General features: G+C 32.1%; 1 protein-coding gene across 6 annotated transcripts; it reads right to left on the bottom strand.

Annotated features, from left to right (window-relative positions):
- Window positions 1-956: 956 nt before the first annotated feature.
- LOC116778239 (gastrula zinc finger protein XlCGF46.1-like) lies at window positions 957-10,207 on the bottom strand. 6 transcript variants are annotated; one of them, XM_061525766.1, is made up of 13 exons: window positions 10,065-10,207; window positions 9,694-9,805; window positions 9,348-9,452; window positions 8,761-8,904; window positions 5,935-6,039; window positions 4,771-5,241; window positions 4,367-4,452; window positions 3,734-3,856; window positions 3,532-3,642; window positions 2,763-2,966; window positions 2,103-2,214; window positions 1,356-1,460; window positions 957-1,091 (listed from the first exon to the last, which is right to left on the bottom strand). In XM_061525766.1, the coding sequence occupies exons 5-13, from the start codon at window positions 5,950-5,952 to the stop codon at window positions 957-959; spliced, it is 1,365 nt and encodes a 454-aa protein (XP_061381750.1). In that variant the 5' UTR covers window positions 5,953-6,039; window positions 8,761-8,904; window positions 9,348-9,452; window positions 9,694-9,805; window positions 10,065-10,207. The 6 variants fall into 6 exon arrangements, with proteins under 6 accessions (XP_061381750.1, XP_061381751.1, XP_061381749.1 ...); XM_061525767.1 differs by having other exon boundaries at window positions 9,286-9,452; window positions 9,694-10,207; XM_061525765.1 differs by having other exon boundaries at window positions 9,694-10,207.
- Between the last annotated feature and the right edge of the window lie 3,690 nt (window positions 10,208-13,897).

Raw genomic sequence — 13,897 nt, 5'->3', positions numbered from 1 at the left:
TTCATTTTATCTACCCGTGTTCTAGGCTGCGGGATAATCAATGTCTCACTGTACCGGGGACCCGCATAGTCGCTTCGCGTTGAAGCATATATGTACACAAGTTGTAGTTAAGTTGTTGTTTAGAGAGTCCTAACAAGACTCCTTCGAATTTCTATCTACTTACAGACAATGTTTTCACAATCAATTGAGTACTTGAGCCTTTAAGATGACCCAGAAGATTAATTCAACTTTATAACAAATGTGTAAAAGTAGTTTAGAGAGGAACGAAAAGTTCTGAACGAATAATTCATGTTGGTTTAAAAATTACAACACAATACAATGTGACATTTTTTACATTGCTAACAGGAGATGCACATTCGCATTGTTCCTGGTTCCGTTCGCAAAAAAAGCTCTGGGTGCAGGTCGAGTGAATCGACCTCAGCGTTTCGGTACTGAATCGTTTTTTTTTTTTGGACATGAATTCCGTTTTACGGAACTAAGATTGGAATTGGCGGTCCGATCTAAATATTTTGATGAACACAACCCTAGTTGATTGGTCTATCGAACATAAAACCCTCGACTCGATAGTACATCCGGTCACCGAGATCTCCGAGGGTGAATGACCCGAGTCTCCTAAGCATAGAATTATAAACTTCTTCATAAACAAAGCGCTGTCAATTTTTGTTTCGGTTCTGATGGACCGTTTGCAGTATTTATACGATTTTGAAAAAAAAAAACGATAAGTAATCTCAAGATATTGTGTTTATATAAACCTATTTTAGTTTCCAGACACTTATATATAAATATGAACGTGTTTGCAAGTGGCGGTATTTTTAAAACACTATTCGCCTGTGTATATGACGTCATACTAACAATTTAATACTGAAACTATCTACATATATATATTTTTATTACTCTTTAGGATACAAGGATGCGAGGGATGTAAAGAGGTAAAAGGATGTAAATAAAACGATAATCTATTGTTTATTATGTAATAACTTATTGTGTGTGTAAAGCGCCCCCTTGTGAGCGAACGAGGCGCCACAGACGTCGCAGCGGTGCGGCCGCTCGCCCGTGTGAGTGTGGATATGGGATCGGAGGATTTGTAGCGTCTGGAAGTGTACGTCAATAGCATTGATTTTTCTTTTTTTTTCTTCATACAATGAAAAGGCAATGGTCTTAATCTATACGTCTATTGACTGCATATTCGGTAACGTCAGGTAAGTGTTTGGAGTGAAATCCTGGAACCTTTTATTTAGAGAATGTTTTTTTTAAATATTAAGATCTAAGTTTGAAAAACGAGAACCAGAAACTCTTTTTGGGAAACAAATAAGGTAATTTTTTTTATTGTCCATATGTATATACAATTAACTCACAGTGAATGCTCTGCCGCAGTGATCACAGATCTTATTCCTCGGAGGTCTTTTCTTTTCGTGCACGTATTGAAAATGTTTCTTCAAGCTGTTCTTATTCTTGAACACCTGGAACACATTAACGTGAAGCGGCGAGTGACAACAGATGGCGCTGTCGATAAAAACATCTCCACACTTCATATTATAATATATAAATGAATATTGTTTTATCTTTCTAAGCCAAATCTGAACTATGTTGTAGTTAAAAGAAAATAGTTTATATGAAATAAAACAATATTTCTATGAAATAAGTATAAAATATGATTATAATTTTTGTTGAATATGAATTTGCGAACGACAGTCAGCACTACTGACTGACAGGATTTCGGTGGTTCTTATCAAAAATCTCCTTTTTATGCTAACTTTCGATATAGTATTATGTGATTATCCTTACTATATATTTAGGGAGCACACATTAAATTTTAACCGAACTTTTAAATTCCCGAACGCACCCGAAGTGACGTTAAAGCGATGACATTTGCTTTATAAATTTTTGCGCGGGAAAGTATTTGTCGACGCGACTCGTGAGTGCCTTTGTAGATTTAACTTGTTCCGGTTTAAGATAACAATCAGTTAACTCTTTAAGACAGGTTAGTTCCTGTCAAGGTTTGATTTGTTATTTAAAAGTAGTGGCTTATAACAACTATATTTAGTAATGTTTTTTTAGAAACCTATATATGTATGTATGTATGTATATATAATATTAATTACCTTAGAGCACCAGTCACACTCGTATTTCGTGTCGTTCAAGTGAACCCAATCCACGTGCTCCCTCAGGGACTTCGGCGTTAGGAACTTCAGATCACAATCTTTGCACACGAACCTTAACACAAAGAGGTATGGGAACTCGGAGACGGATATCATACGCGACTAGGTTATAAAGATATCTATACAGCTTTTTTGACAAAAAAAATTAATATATTTAAAAAAATATATATCCAAGTAATACAAATAACATCAGCGGTTCCCAAACTTTCTGTCTCCGCCCACTTTGAGATTAAATTAGTTTCTAGCGCCCTTATATTTCCACCTACTGTAAAACCACTAACTCATCCTAGCTGAATGTAACAAACCACTTCAAGCCTCTACACAGCGCTGCCATTACTTCCGTGTCTTAGGACTATAGTTATCACCCGCTCGGGATATCTTTTACAGATCTATAAAAAACTATTCAGTTAATTACTTGTATACTTCGTCTATCTTGTCCCTGACTTTTATTTGTCTGTAACCGCCTTCACGCCTGCAGCGCCCACGAGAGGGCGTTGTCGCCATTTTGGGAAACGCTTTGAATGTATTGTATACTGTTCAAGTAATTATTAGATTAATTCATCTATAGTCTATAGCGTATAGTCTATAGTATATGGTCCATACCTCTTATCATTATCCTCCACGTGTCTAGAGTGAGTCTTGAGGTGGTGTCTGAGTCCGTGCGGTGTCCTGAAGTGCGTGTCGCAGTCCCTGCAGTAGACCGGCGAGGAGTGCGTCGCGATGTGCGCGCTCAGACCGGACTTAGCCTTGTACACCTTGTTGCACTTATCACAGCCGTACACGCGACTCGACTGGCCGTGAACCGTGCTGGTGAACATTAAGATTACTTCTAGATGATTATATTACTAGTAGTTGTTATTGAAGTGAAACTTCTTATGCGACTTCTTACTAGGTTGCGTTTAACGTTTAACGCTATGGGAGTAAAGAGAGAGCGACAGGGAACGCGTGGCGCTCGAGCGCGTGCAAACAATTGTGACTCGTAAGTGATGTTAATAAAGTCTGTATTAAAGAAACGCTTAAGATTCCCCAAAAATCCATTTCTACTCCTTCCTGTTTTTGTTCCAACATAACGGAGTTTACCGCGCGGAGGGACGCCACGCATAATAAATTTTTAGTAAAACTTGGGGTACCTCCAATAATACCTACAGCTTAAAACTGTAAAAAAATATCAAAATATATATATATATATATATATATATATATTCCCACAGCCGGCGGAGTGCCGCGTGTTCGTAGGAAGCCCTCATTTAATAAAGTATTGTGAACTTAAAAAAAAATTAAAATCAAGAGCTTTATCGCTTTCAAGAGATGTAGAGACTGAAAAAAATATTATCCTCCATTAATATTTTAAATTTAAATCACTCCCACTTACTACAGATGAGTTTTCAGTCCGTTGTTATTGACGAACGTCTTCCCGCACAGGTCACACTCCACGTTACTCTGCCGATGTTTCTCCAGATGATATCTGAACACCCTGTATTTGCTTAAGAAATACATTAATTATTATATTTTTTTTTTTCATACGTAAAATTTAAAAACAAATTACAGTAAATAGTTAATAATTTTAAACTCACTCGGTTTTGTAGTCGCAGGTCTTACACGAGAACTCCAGCTGTATGAGGCCGTGGTTGTCGTTGTAGTGTTTGAGGAGCGGGTACAGGTTGTTTGTTCGCTTACCGCATTCAATACATTCGTATCTGGATACGGAATAATATATATATAGGGTGTCCCAAAATTAACGCAAGATTGCGTTAATTTTGATTAAAGATAATCTTGCGTTAATTTTGGGACACCCTATATATATATATATAAGAAAGTTGCGTTAGTTACACTATGTATAACTCGAGAACGGCTGTTGGGATATGGTTGATAATTGGTGGGGAGAGCTAAGCACCAGGAGACGGATATAGGATATTAAATTCTGTTCTATAAAAAGAGAAACCTAATAAATTCCAATACCTGGATATTTCTGGCCTTTAGGGCGAAATAGAGTTCGCCCGGCCAGCTATATATATATATATATATATATATATATATATATATATATATATATTACTTATGCCGAAATTAACGCGAAGTCTCGGGCAACAACTAGTTAATTATAAAAAAATGACGATAGAAATAAATAGAAATTTTAAGAAGCAAAGTATTTATAAAGATTAAAATGTCGACTTTTGTTAATTAATATATTTTTACATTCCTCTCACCGTCTGAAATGTCTCTTGTAATGCTCGTCAAATGATATCTTAGTGGAGAGGTGAGACTTGCAAACACAGCACTCGTATTCACCAGACTGAAAAAAATGTTATGTATAATGAAGGCAAATAAATATATATAAATATTCGGTACATTTATTATTAAAGTGAAACTTGGTATGCGATTTGCGACGAGGTTGCGTTAACTTTTAACGCTCCGAAAGGGGGGTTAGTTAAGAGCGAGATGGAATGCAATCAATTGTGACTTGTAAGTAAAGTTAATGAAGTTTGTATTGAAGAAACGCTGAATATTACTTAAAAATCAATTTCTACCGCTTCCTGTTTCCGTTCCAACATTACGGAGTCTCACTCCGGGGTTCCGCATCATTAACTTTTATTAAGTACTAGTTACTAACTTTATTATGTCTAGACTCTATATGACTCTTCAAAGTCAACTCGTGGTCGAAAGCCGTTATACAGAGATCACATTTGTATGGAAGTCTCAGATAACTCGGCTTCTTGGCCTCAACTTGTCTCTCCTCCAACATTTCGTCTTGACTCAGTACGACTATCCGAATTTTACCCTCGTACTGTTTCTGTAGCGACGACACATTTCTCTTGACAGGCTTATTTTTTAATTCTTTCTTATTCTTCTTTATATTCTGTGACTTTTTGACGGGTTTCCTTTTTTGAATCTCCACCAATGGGACGTGTTCCGAATTGGAGCTGTCATATTCGATTTTGACTTCTGTCATAATTTCGATCGGCGGCACCTGATTGGTCGATTTTATCTCCATTTCTATTGGCTGGGAGTCGATCGTTGAATAGATTTCGATTTTCGAATAACCAAGACCGCTTCGATTGACATTAAGAATATTTGTTTGAGACTGTAATGATAAAAATAATGTCCTAATAATAAATATGAAATATATATATAATTGAATTTATAAAAAAATGTCTTACTTATTTATTATAATTATTTTTCCTAACATACAATAAATATATAAAACCGACTTATAAATAAAGACAATTTTAACCGACTTCAAATGCAGGAGGTTTATCAATTCGTATACATGCTTTTAAAGGAAATTATACACTTAATTGAAAAAAAAAAAGATTTACTTTGAAATAAATTTTGAATTATTCATTAAAATTAAATTAAATTGAATTAAATAGATGAGCATAAATCAAAAATAACTTTTCAGTCTATTAATTCCATTAAAAACTTCAACTGTACTATACTATATACTATAGTTCATAGTTAGATGTGAAAATTTTCGTTAAGTATTTAACAGATACTGCCAATCTATATAAGATTTGTATTTTTTTTTTTGTCTTATCTACATATTATTTATAAGTAAGTTAGTAATATCTACAACATACATTTACCCTTACAGTACTCCGGACAAACCGAGAAGGTGGTATGAAATCATGTAAATAACAATTAACAGATCAAAAACAAATCACAGACTAAATATATGATATTATCATATCGGTATATTTTTTGTGATCTGTCTTCCAAAACAGGATATTTTTATTTAAGATTAAACAAATAGTTTCTTGTTATAATTTGTCCTTACCTCTTCAAATAATTTCATATTCTCCGTCAACTCAACCCTGAATTTCTCTATCTTCTTTATCAGACTGTGACAGTTTAAACATACAATGGCCTCTTTTAAGTTTGGCTGAAAGTATTCCAATATATATATATATGAATGTAAGGATAATTCATATTAATATATATATGTATTTATAAAAATAATTAATAAGTAAAAAAGTTCAAAAAAATATTACAAGTAAGTTACTAAAAGACAATAGCACAGTAGTTTAACAATGGATACTAAGCTATAATAAAAAACATTTACTTAGAAAGATATATAAAAAATATTTGTATTAATTTTTGTTTCCTATTACCAATTTACAACATGACTACTATAGCTGTGACGTCAAACTAATATTTTTACACTGTTTTATATGAATATAACATTAAAAATGCTTTTATTATAACGTAATGATCTTACCTTATAATCTAATAAATATTCAAAGATAGCAGCATGTTTACAAGTGTTTAAATCGATAGAAATCACATTTTTGTTAAGGCAAGCAATACAGCATTTTGCTTGCGGAACCTCTTTCGTATAGTCGGGTAAGATTAATTGCATGAAACCAGACATTTTACACAAATAATCACTTTAAAACAAATTTTTATGTTAAAAATGAATCTATCAGTCTACAAATGCATTACTCAGTACTTTCCGTTTCAAGCCATACCGGTATGGACTTTGTCAATACAAATTCAAGACGTTTCTTTTAAGTTTGCATTCATCCTATGAAATATAATAAATTTAAAAATATAAATATATTTAAAAAATAAATAAATTGGGCAGCTAATAATAAAAAAATATGTAAAATGTAATGTTTTTGTTAAATGTGTAGAAATTTTGAAATTTTACATAAAATAGTAGTCGAACGCGTCTATGTTTGGTTCCTTTTATTATCTGTGTCAGAGTTGACAAATGCTTTTTAATTAAAAATTTTAATTCGTATAAACATTTTTAGTTTTCTCATAATATCTTAATTATTTAAATTAAAATATTGAATGAAAAACTATTTTAAATAACAACTTTTTATAAATAACTTTTGCGTGTCCTGACTTTTTTGACAAACAAAAGAGCATAATCATTATGTTGTTTGGTATAATTTAAAGTTCGGTCCTATTTTGTTATGTGTTTTTTCAGACAAACAAATTATATTATTTAATATATTTATATATAACGTATCTAGAGTTTCTAAGAAAATTTAGAGGCTAAAAAACTACTTATAATACATAATACTTATAACGTTTTCGGTGACTTTGGTCGTAATAAAAACTATTTCGTGTTTTAATGTTAAACAAACGTCTTTTCAATAGTGAAAGTAAAGAGTAAAGTTTGTTAAAATCGTGAAAGTTTTCAAAACAGTATACCATTCATAACTCAGCTAGGTTACCAGGAATATACGCATAAATAAACAACTTATTTATTCAACAATTTAAATTAATATCTACAATATCAATATAATAGATTGCAACGCACTTTTTTGAAATATAAATATGAAATAACTGATGGTTTAAGTAACTGTGATTGTTTATATATACTATCTCAGAATATATTGTGACTAATCGTGAGTACTATTTATATGAGGACCTAATTTTGTACATTGGTAATATTCTTTTGCAACATATTTTATATGATTTGTAGGAAAAATTATCATATATTAATCCAGCTTTGGTTAGTTAAATAATAGACCTAGCGAATGTCACTCAGAGGTTAGATAGCTTTCTACCGACGAAATATTTTTCATGACCCTCACTCAGTTTGGAATTTTATGTCAACAAAAAGATTTTTTATGCTTAAAGTCGTTTCGCGTGGAATAAGTGAAACTTCGTAGTATTGGAATGAGAAAAAAGGGGATAGAAATTGATTTTTAAGGAATTTTTAGTGTTTGTTCAAAACAAACTTTGTTACCATTACTCAAGTCTGGCTGTTATATGATATGGACACTGTTTCCATTATACAAGAGATGATTTTGAAATAAAAATATAATGGTAAATAAGGTTTATTATAACATAAACAACTTTGTTTGTATTAACAAAAATATCATTCTTTTAGTAGTGTAAAAAAATATAATTAGTTTAAACTATACAGTTCCTAGTTAAAATAGGGATAATGGGAACAAATTTATGAAACGACAGACAGCTTCTTAATATGCATGGTGCATGATACAACCATTTTGTTGTCTAAATTAATATTTTGAGCAACGGATCTTAGCTATACATTGTTCAGGTAAAATTAAGAACAATATATTGAAAAATATGTCTCAATGCCAGTGCGCTTCATCATCATCAGCCTATCGGAGCCCACTGCTGAGCAAAGGCCTCTTCTCACATAGAGAAGGTTAGAGCATTAATCACCACGCTCGCTCAAGACGGGTTGGCGATTTCAATCTTATAATTAGAAATTATAAGTCCAGGTTTCCTCACGATGTTCTCCTTCACCGTCCGTCAGTGGTGTCTAAATACTCTTATACAGTACATACGATACAGAATAGTCATAATGATTAATGTTCCTCAGGCTTATATACCTCCCTATTATTATTAAAATAACTTGTTCTCAATATTTGAATTTAATCCATCTATCGCATGTCGCATTACCTGCCTCGTCATGTAGAGACAAATTTTATGTAAAGACACTCATATCAGCTAAGACCTATATTTCGATAGTATCTTGCACAAATAAATCAAATGACATATTCACTATTGACTTACGATTTTCTAATTATTAATTAAAAAAAACAAAATGTGTTTCCTATACAAGGACCTGCATATTTAGGTATTATTGGGGTACAAATGAATGAAACAAACATACATATGTCTATTAAGGTATCTTGTGTACACTCTGCTTGTGAACCTTCAAGGAATACTTCTGTGTGAACTCTGAACTACAAATTTGACAGTTGCACGGTTTCTCTCCGGTGTGAGATCTCAGCTGGTTTGATAGAATCCCATTTGTCTGCAGAGAAATTATATATATATATATATATATATATATAGACTACTTTTTACAAAAGCAGTATAAGTTACTCTCTATTATATCATCTACATTCCAGCGAAAGTCCCATCAAAATCTGTCCAGATGTTCCAAAGATGAGCCGGAACAGACAGGCATAAGTTATGTTTATTTACTGATTATATTTAATAAAAATAAAAACAGACATAACATCTTTTTTGTATGTATTTGCACACACACATATATATATATGTGTGTGCAAATATATATTCTGTTTTGAGCTAAAAGCCATAATTTTATCTTAATAATAGATTTTTAAAACTTAAATATGGAATAATTCTTGCGACTTTATTTAACATGTGATTGATATGAACGTATACATACATGCAAATATTAGAAATAATCATGAGAGTACACTAGCATATATGCTTGCATGCATTACTAACAGAGAATCCCCGTCCGCATATGGTGCACAGCTTATTTTTATCTGGTGCTACTTTCTGATGGACTCTAACCACGTGCTGACGAAGACGGTAGCCATTTAGAAAGTACTGGAAATAAATTTATATATATATATATGCGTGCGTGCGTGCGTGTGCGTGTGTGTGCGTTTGTGTATGTGTGTGTATGTATATAAGCTTAACAGCAACCAACAAGCAAATAGTATATAATTAATTTTAATAATTAAATTTATTTACTATGACTCACTCGCTCACTCATTCATATATTAATAGACTGATATGTGCACGCGAGCGTGCGTGTGTGTGTGTGTGTGTGTGTGATTACACATACCCGGGAACAGGAGCCACAGTAGCAATTAGTTTTCCTTAGATGCACCAATTTATAATGATCATTCATGGCCCACGTCCTATGATATACTTTCTTACAAACGGGACACGAGACACTGAAAGTCAATAATGTATTTATTGTATAGAATCAAACAATCACATGTATATAACGCCAACGAAACGAGATATTTTTTGTAAATAAACATCATTGTATTGTTTATATACGTCATATATATATTGTAACTGCTACATGAAATAGAAATTCCGATTGTTTATCTAACAAACATATTTTAGACCATTGTTTACATTTTTTATCTTGTTTCGTTGGATTAGCTGGACGTCAACATATATTATGTCATATTTGTAAGTTCTCACAATTTGTCTTGCAACATTTCCACAGCAAATTAATCAATTTTCTCTAAACCCTTCTAGCATCACATTCGCCATTTTTCTGTATGTTTGCACGTCACTAAAGTGCGTACACATTACCTTGCCCATTCTTTACCTTATGCTTGGCGCTGTTCTTAGTGTGCTCTATACCTATATACATTCTGATACTGTAGGTCACATACGCAACACGACAGCTCTGGGTTTGTGCGTGTGTCCGCCATTTTGTTGTGTTTCTTTAAAACATCGTACGACGAGAATTTCTTGTCGCATACAAAGCGTTTGTTATCCAAGTGGAGACGGCTGGGGATATATGTATGTTTATTAGTAGTTTTACGTAACAGCTCTTGAACTTTGAAACGATAGGTTTGCATGTAAAATACTCTTACTGTATGTATGTATGTACATTAAATTTTTTTTCTTAAATTTGCAAACGTATCAGCAAAAATGTTGGCTTTAATTAATGTTTGTAACAAAACCATTGTAAACTGAACTGCAGCTATTAGATATAAAACCTTAAGACGAGTCATATTGAAACCAAACAGACAGTATCGAGTTTTTCAATCGAATACTACAATACTACACGTCAGAGGTTTTATGACGTCTTCGACGATGCAAAGTACTGTTATATATGCTGATCAGATTTTGATGAAACTAAGTCGATAGATAGATTGTTGTTTGGAGAACACTGTCTATTACCGTATGTGCTGTATCAGCTTGTCTTTGCTTGCTATTGATTTGTCACAATAATCACACCGGACCCTTGAGCGACAACTGTAATAGTGGTCGTTGATTTCCTTATAGTTTCTGTAAAACATTAAATTGGGTGGCCTTAGTACGAGTTAATCGTAAAAACTTTAATACGGATAGTTTGAATGAAAACTAATATTTCCGGATTACTACGAATATCCTCATATCGTCTGCCCGTGATCACGGCAGCTGCAAAGTAACCGAAACGTCGGGAGTGTAGTTTTGAAATAATTAAAAACGCGTAGTAAATACGATAATATTAGATTTGTTTAAAAGAATACTCTTGAAATTCCTTGATCTCATTAGACAGTTTGAAGTTAATACAATAATCTTCAAAGATTATATTAGCATATATGAAGGGTAGTGTACACTTACGTTTACATCTAAAGCAATGTACAGATAATATTTAAATTAAAATTATTAATATAAAATATACAATCAAATATTCAGACACAAACAGGATTCGAACCCAAAACCTCCAGAATGTAGAGTTCAAATTGCTTCACCATACATATATATATTCTAACTAACCCAAAATCTCTCCCACACTTCAAACACCGCGATCCTCTCGCATGTATAATAGCATGTCGTTTCATATCACATACAGACAGACAGGAGTAATCGCAGGACAAACACACATACTTCCTGTAATGTCTCCGTATATGCGATGTCAGTGACCTCTTACTTTTCATCCTCCGTCCGCAGTAATGGCATTCATAATCTGCGGACTGAAATTTAAATTACATGCAATGAAAAATTTTGTAACGCAAGCTGGTGTCAAATCTGGGACTTTTATACACATGAAGTCCCTTTGCAATCTGAGCTATAGTGCTCTTACTCTCGGTGAATTAAATATGCAATATTTTTGATGTGTTTTTTTTTATTTAACTGTATTATAATAATATATAAAATAACTCGAACATGTTATTATATATATATATATACTTTAAAATAACTCGAATACTCAAATACTCGAAAACTCGAATATATATATATATAATACCTTGCAATGAAACTTCTTAATATGTTTTTCATAGCCGTCAGCTGTGAACCCTTCTACACATGTCTCACATTTAAACACCCTGTTCTTGTAATTACTCAATGATTTCTTCTCGTCAAGTAATTTCATTCTTTCTTCGTCATTTATTTTCTTTATATAATAATTTTTATTATCTGCAGGTATTTTTGATATTTTCTTTCCTACATTTCTCTTGGCATCCTGTTCTCTAATTCCTTCATAATTTTGCATTTTATCATTTCCTATTTCCACTATTTCTTCATTTCTTATTTTCAATATTTCTTCACTGCTTTCTATTTTATGGTTTCCTATTTCCGCCATTTCTTCACTTCCTATTTCCGTTATTTCTGTTTTACATTCTATTCCTTCACTCTCTATTTCAATAACATCTTGTGTACATCCCGTTTCTGGTTCAGCTGGTTCACAGATGGTGATACCCATATCTTCGTCAGACTCAATGTTTATAATTGTCTCCGCTGCACTTTCTTGAGTATTATTTAATGTTAACAGTATAACCTGATAGAGGATTAACGATTCCTTTTCCTCGTGTTCCATTTCGAACCACGTGTCGTTATATGTCTCCATTAAATCGGACAAGTACATCACTTTTCTCTGGAAATATTCATTGAATTTATATAAATTAAAAAAACTACTGAATTTAACTTGAATAAAATGTCTTTCAAAATACATATTATATAAGAATATTTGGCATTGAAGTGTTTTGTTTGATAAAAATCAAGCATACCTTTGCTTTGCTGATGTATTTGCGAGTCTGAATCTATTTTGATATTTGACGAAATTCCGCAGTATAGCAAGACATTCCCAGCACATTAATGGATATGTGCCCTGAATAATTAATAGAGAAGATTCGGCTGGACTGTTACAAGTATACGTACATATTAAGGGCAATCATTTTTTTTGTATGTTATCGCGGTTGTTCGATATTTTGTTTACAAAAAAACGCGGGAAAATATTTTACGCACATATATATATATGTGCGAAAATATATACTATTGTATATATATATATATATATTTATATATATTATTATTTATATCAGTAGCAGATGCTACTTACCTGTCCAGTTTTATGAATCTTGTTGTTCATTAACAACATATATACGTCATAATATTCCTCGATAGGTTTCAGTGATCTCGATAATGACGACGATAGACAGCCGTCGCAATATTTAATAGCGTTTTTCTTATGTTTTGGCATATTTAATAAATAACTATCAGTATAGAATATAATAATCATGTGTATTCAAATTTTTGATGTAGGGATACTTTTTTTTAAACTGTGACGAATTAGCACCAGAATCGTTTAATATGTTGTCAATGTAAACGTTTTTATTTGTTAGACGATAATCTAGCCTAGTATACTTTTCAGGCTTGAACCACTATTAGCTTTGAGTTAGATTTAAATTTTGACGTGACATTTCTTATCTATGCTATTGCTTCATTCACAATGAAATTGTGTAGCCAAAAACTTTTACACCATCAAAATGTCAATTAATGTATTTTTAAATAAAGAATTGTAAAATAATTTTGATTATTATGTGAAAAAAAATATCGATGGAGTTCGTGGAATGGAATAATTACAATATTTTTTTCATATTATCTTAATATATTTAGATGATGAGACTTGTTTCGTATTAATATATATTAAAATATTTAATTAATAGTTTAAATAGACAATACAGAATGAAATATTCTTATATATAAGGTACGAGCTGAATTAAAAATTGTGATGTCTAGAATATTGAATTCAATTTGCTGTGACAATTCAGTTACGAGCATAGAAGTTGCCGCAAAATTTATGAAATCATTTTCACAGGTAAAACATCAACTAAATTGTATCATTAACGTTATATTAAATTTACAGAATTATTTACAAAAACTCGGAAAAACATTTGACAATTTAAGTATAACTAGGTGGTGTATGGTGAAAACCTTGGATCTAAATTTTGATTCCAGTTTCGTTTTTTTTTTTATATCAAAATCTCATATAGATTAGATTAAAGATAATTTTGACATTTATTTTTTTATAAATG

Source organism: Danaus plexippus, chromosome 31 (genome assembly GCF_018135715.1).
Source record: "Danaus plexippus chromosome 31, MEX_DaPlex, whole genome shotgun sequence".
Taxonomy (NCBI): Eukaryota; Metazoa; Arthropoda; class Insecta; order Lepidoptera; family Nymphalidae; genus Danaus; species Danaus plexippus.
The sequence above is the reverse complement of the archived record's forward strand: the minus strand, read 5'-3'. Positions and strand labels throughout refer to the sequence as shown.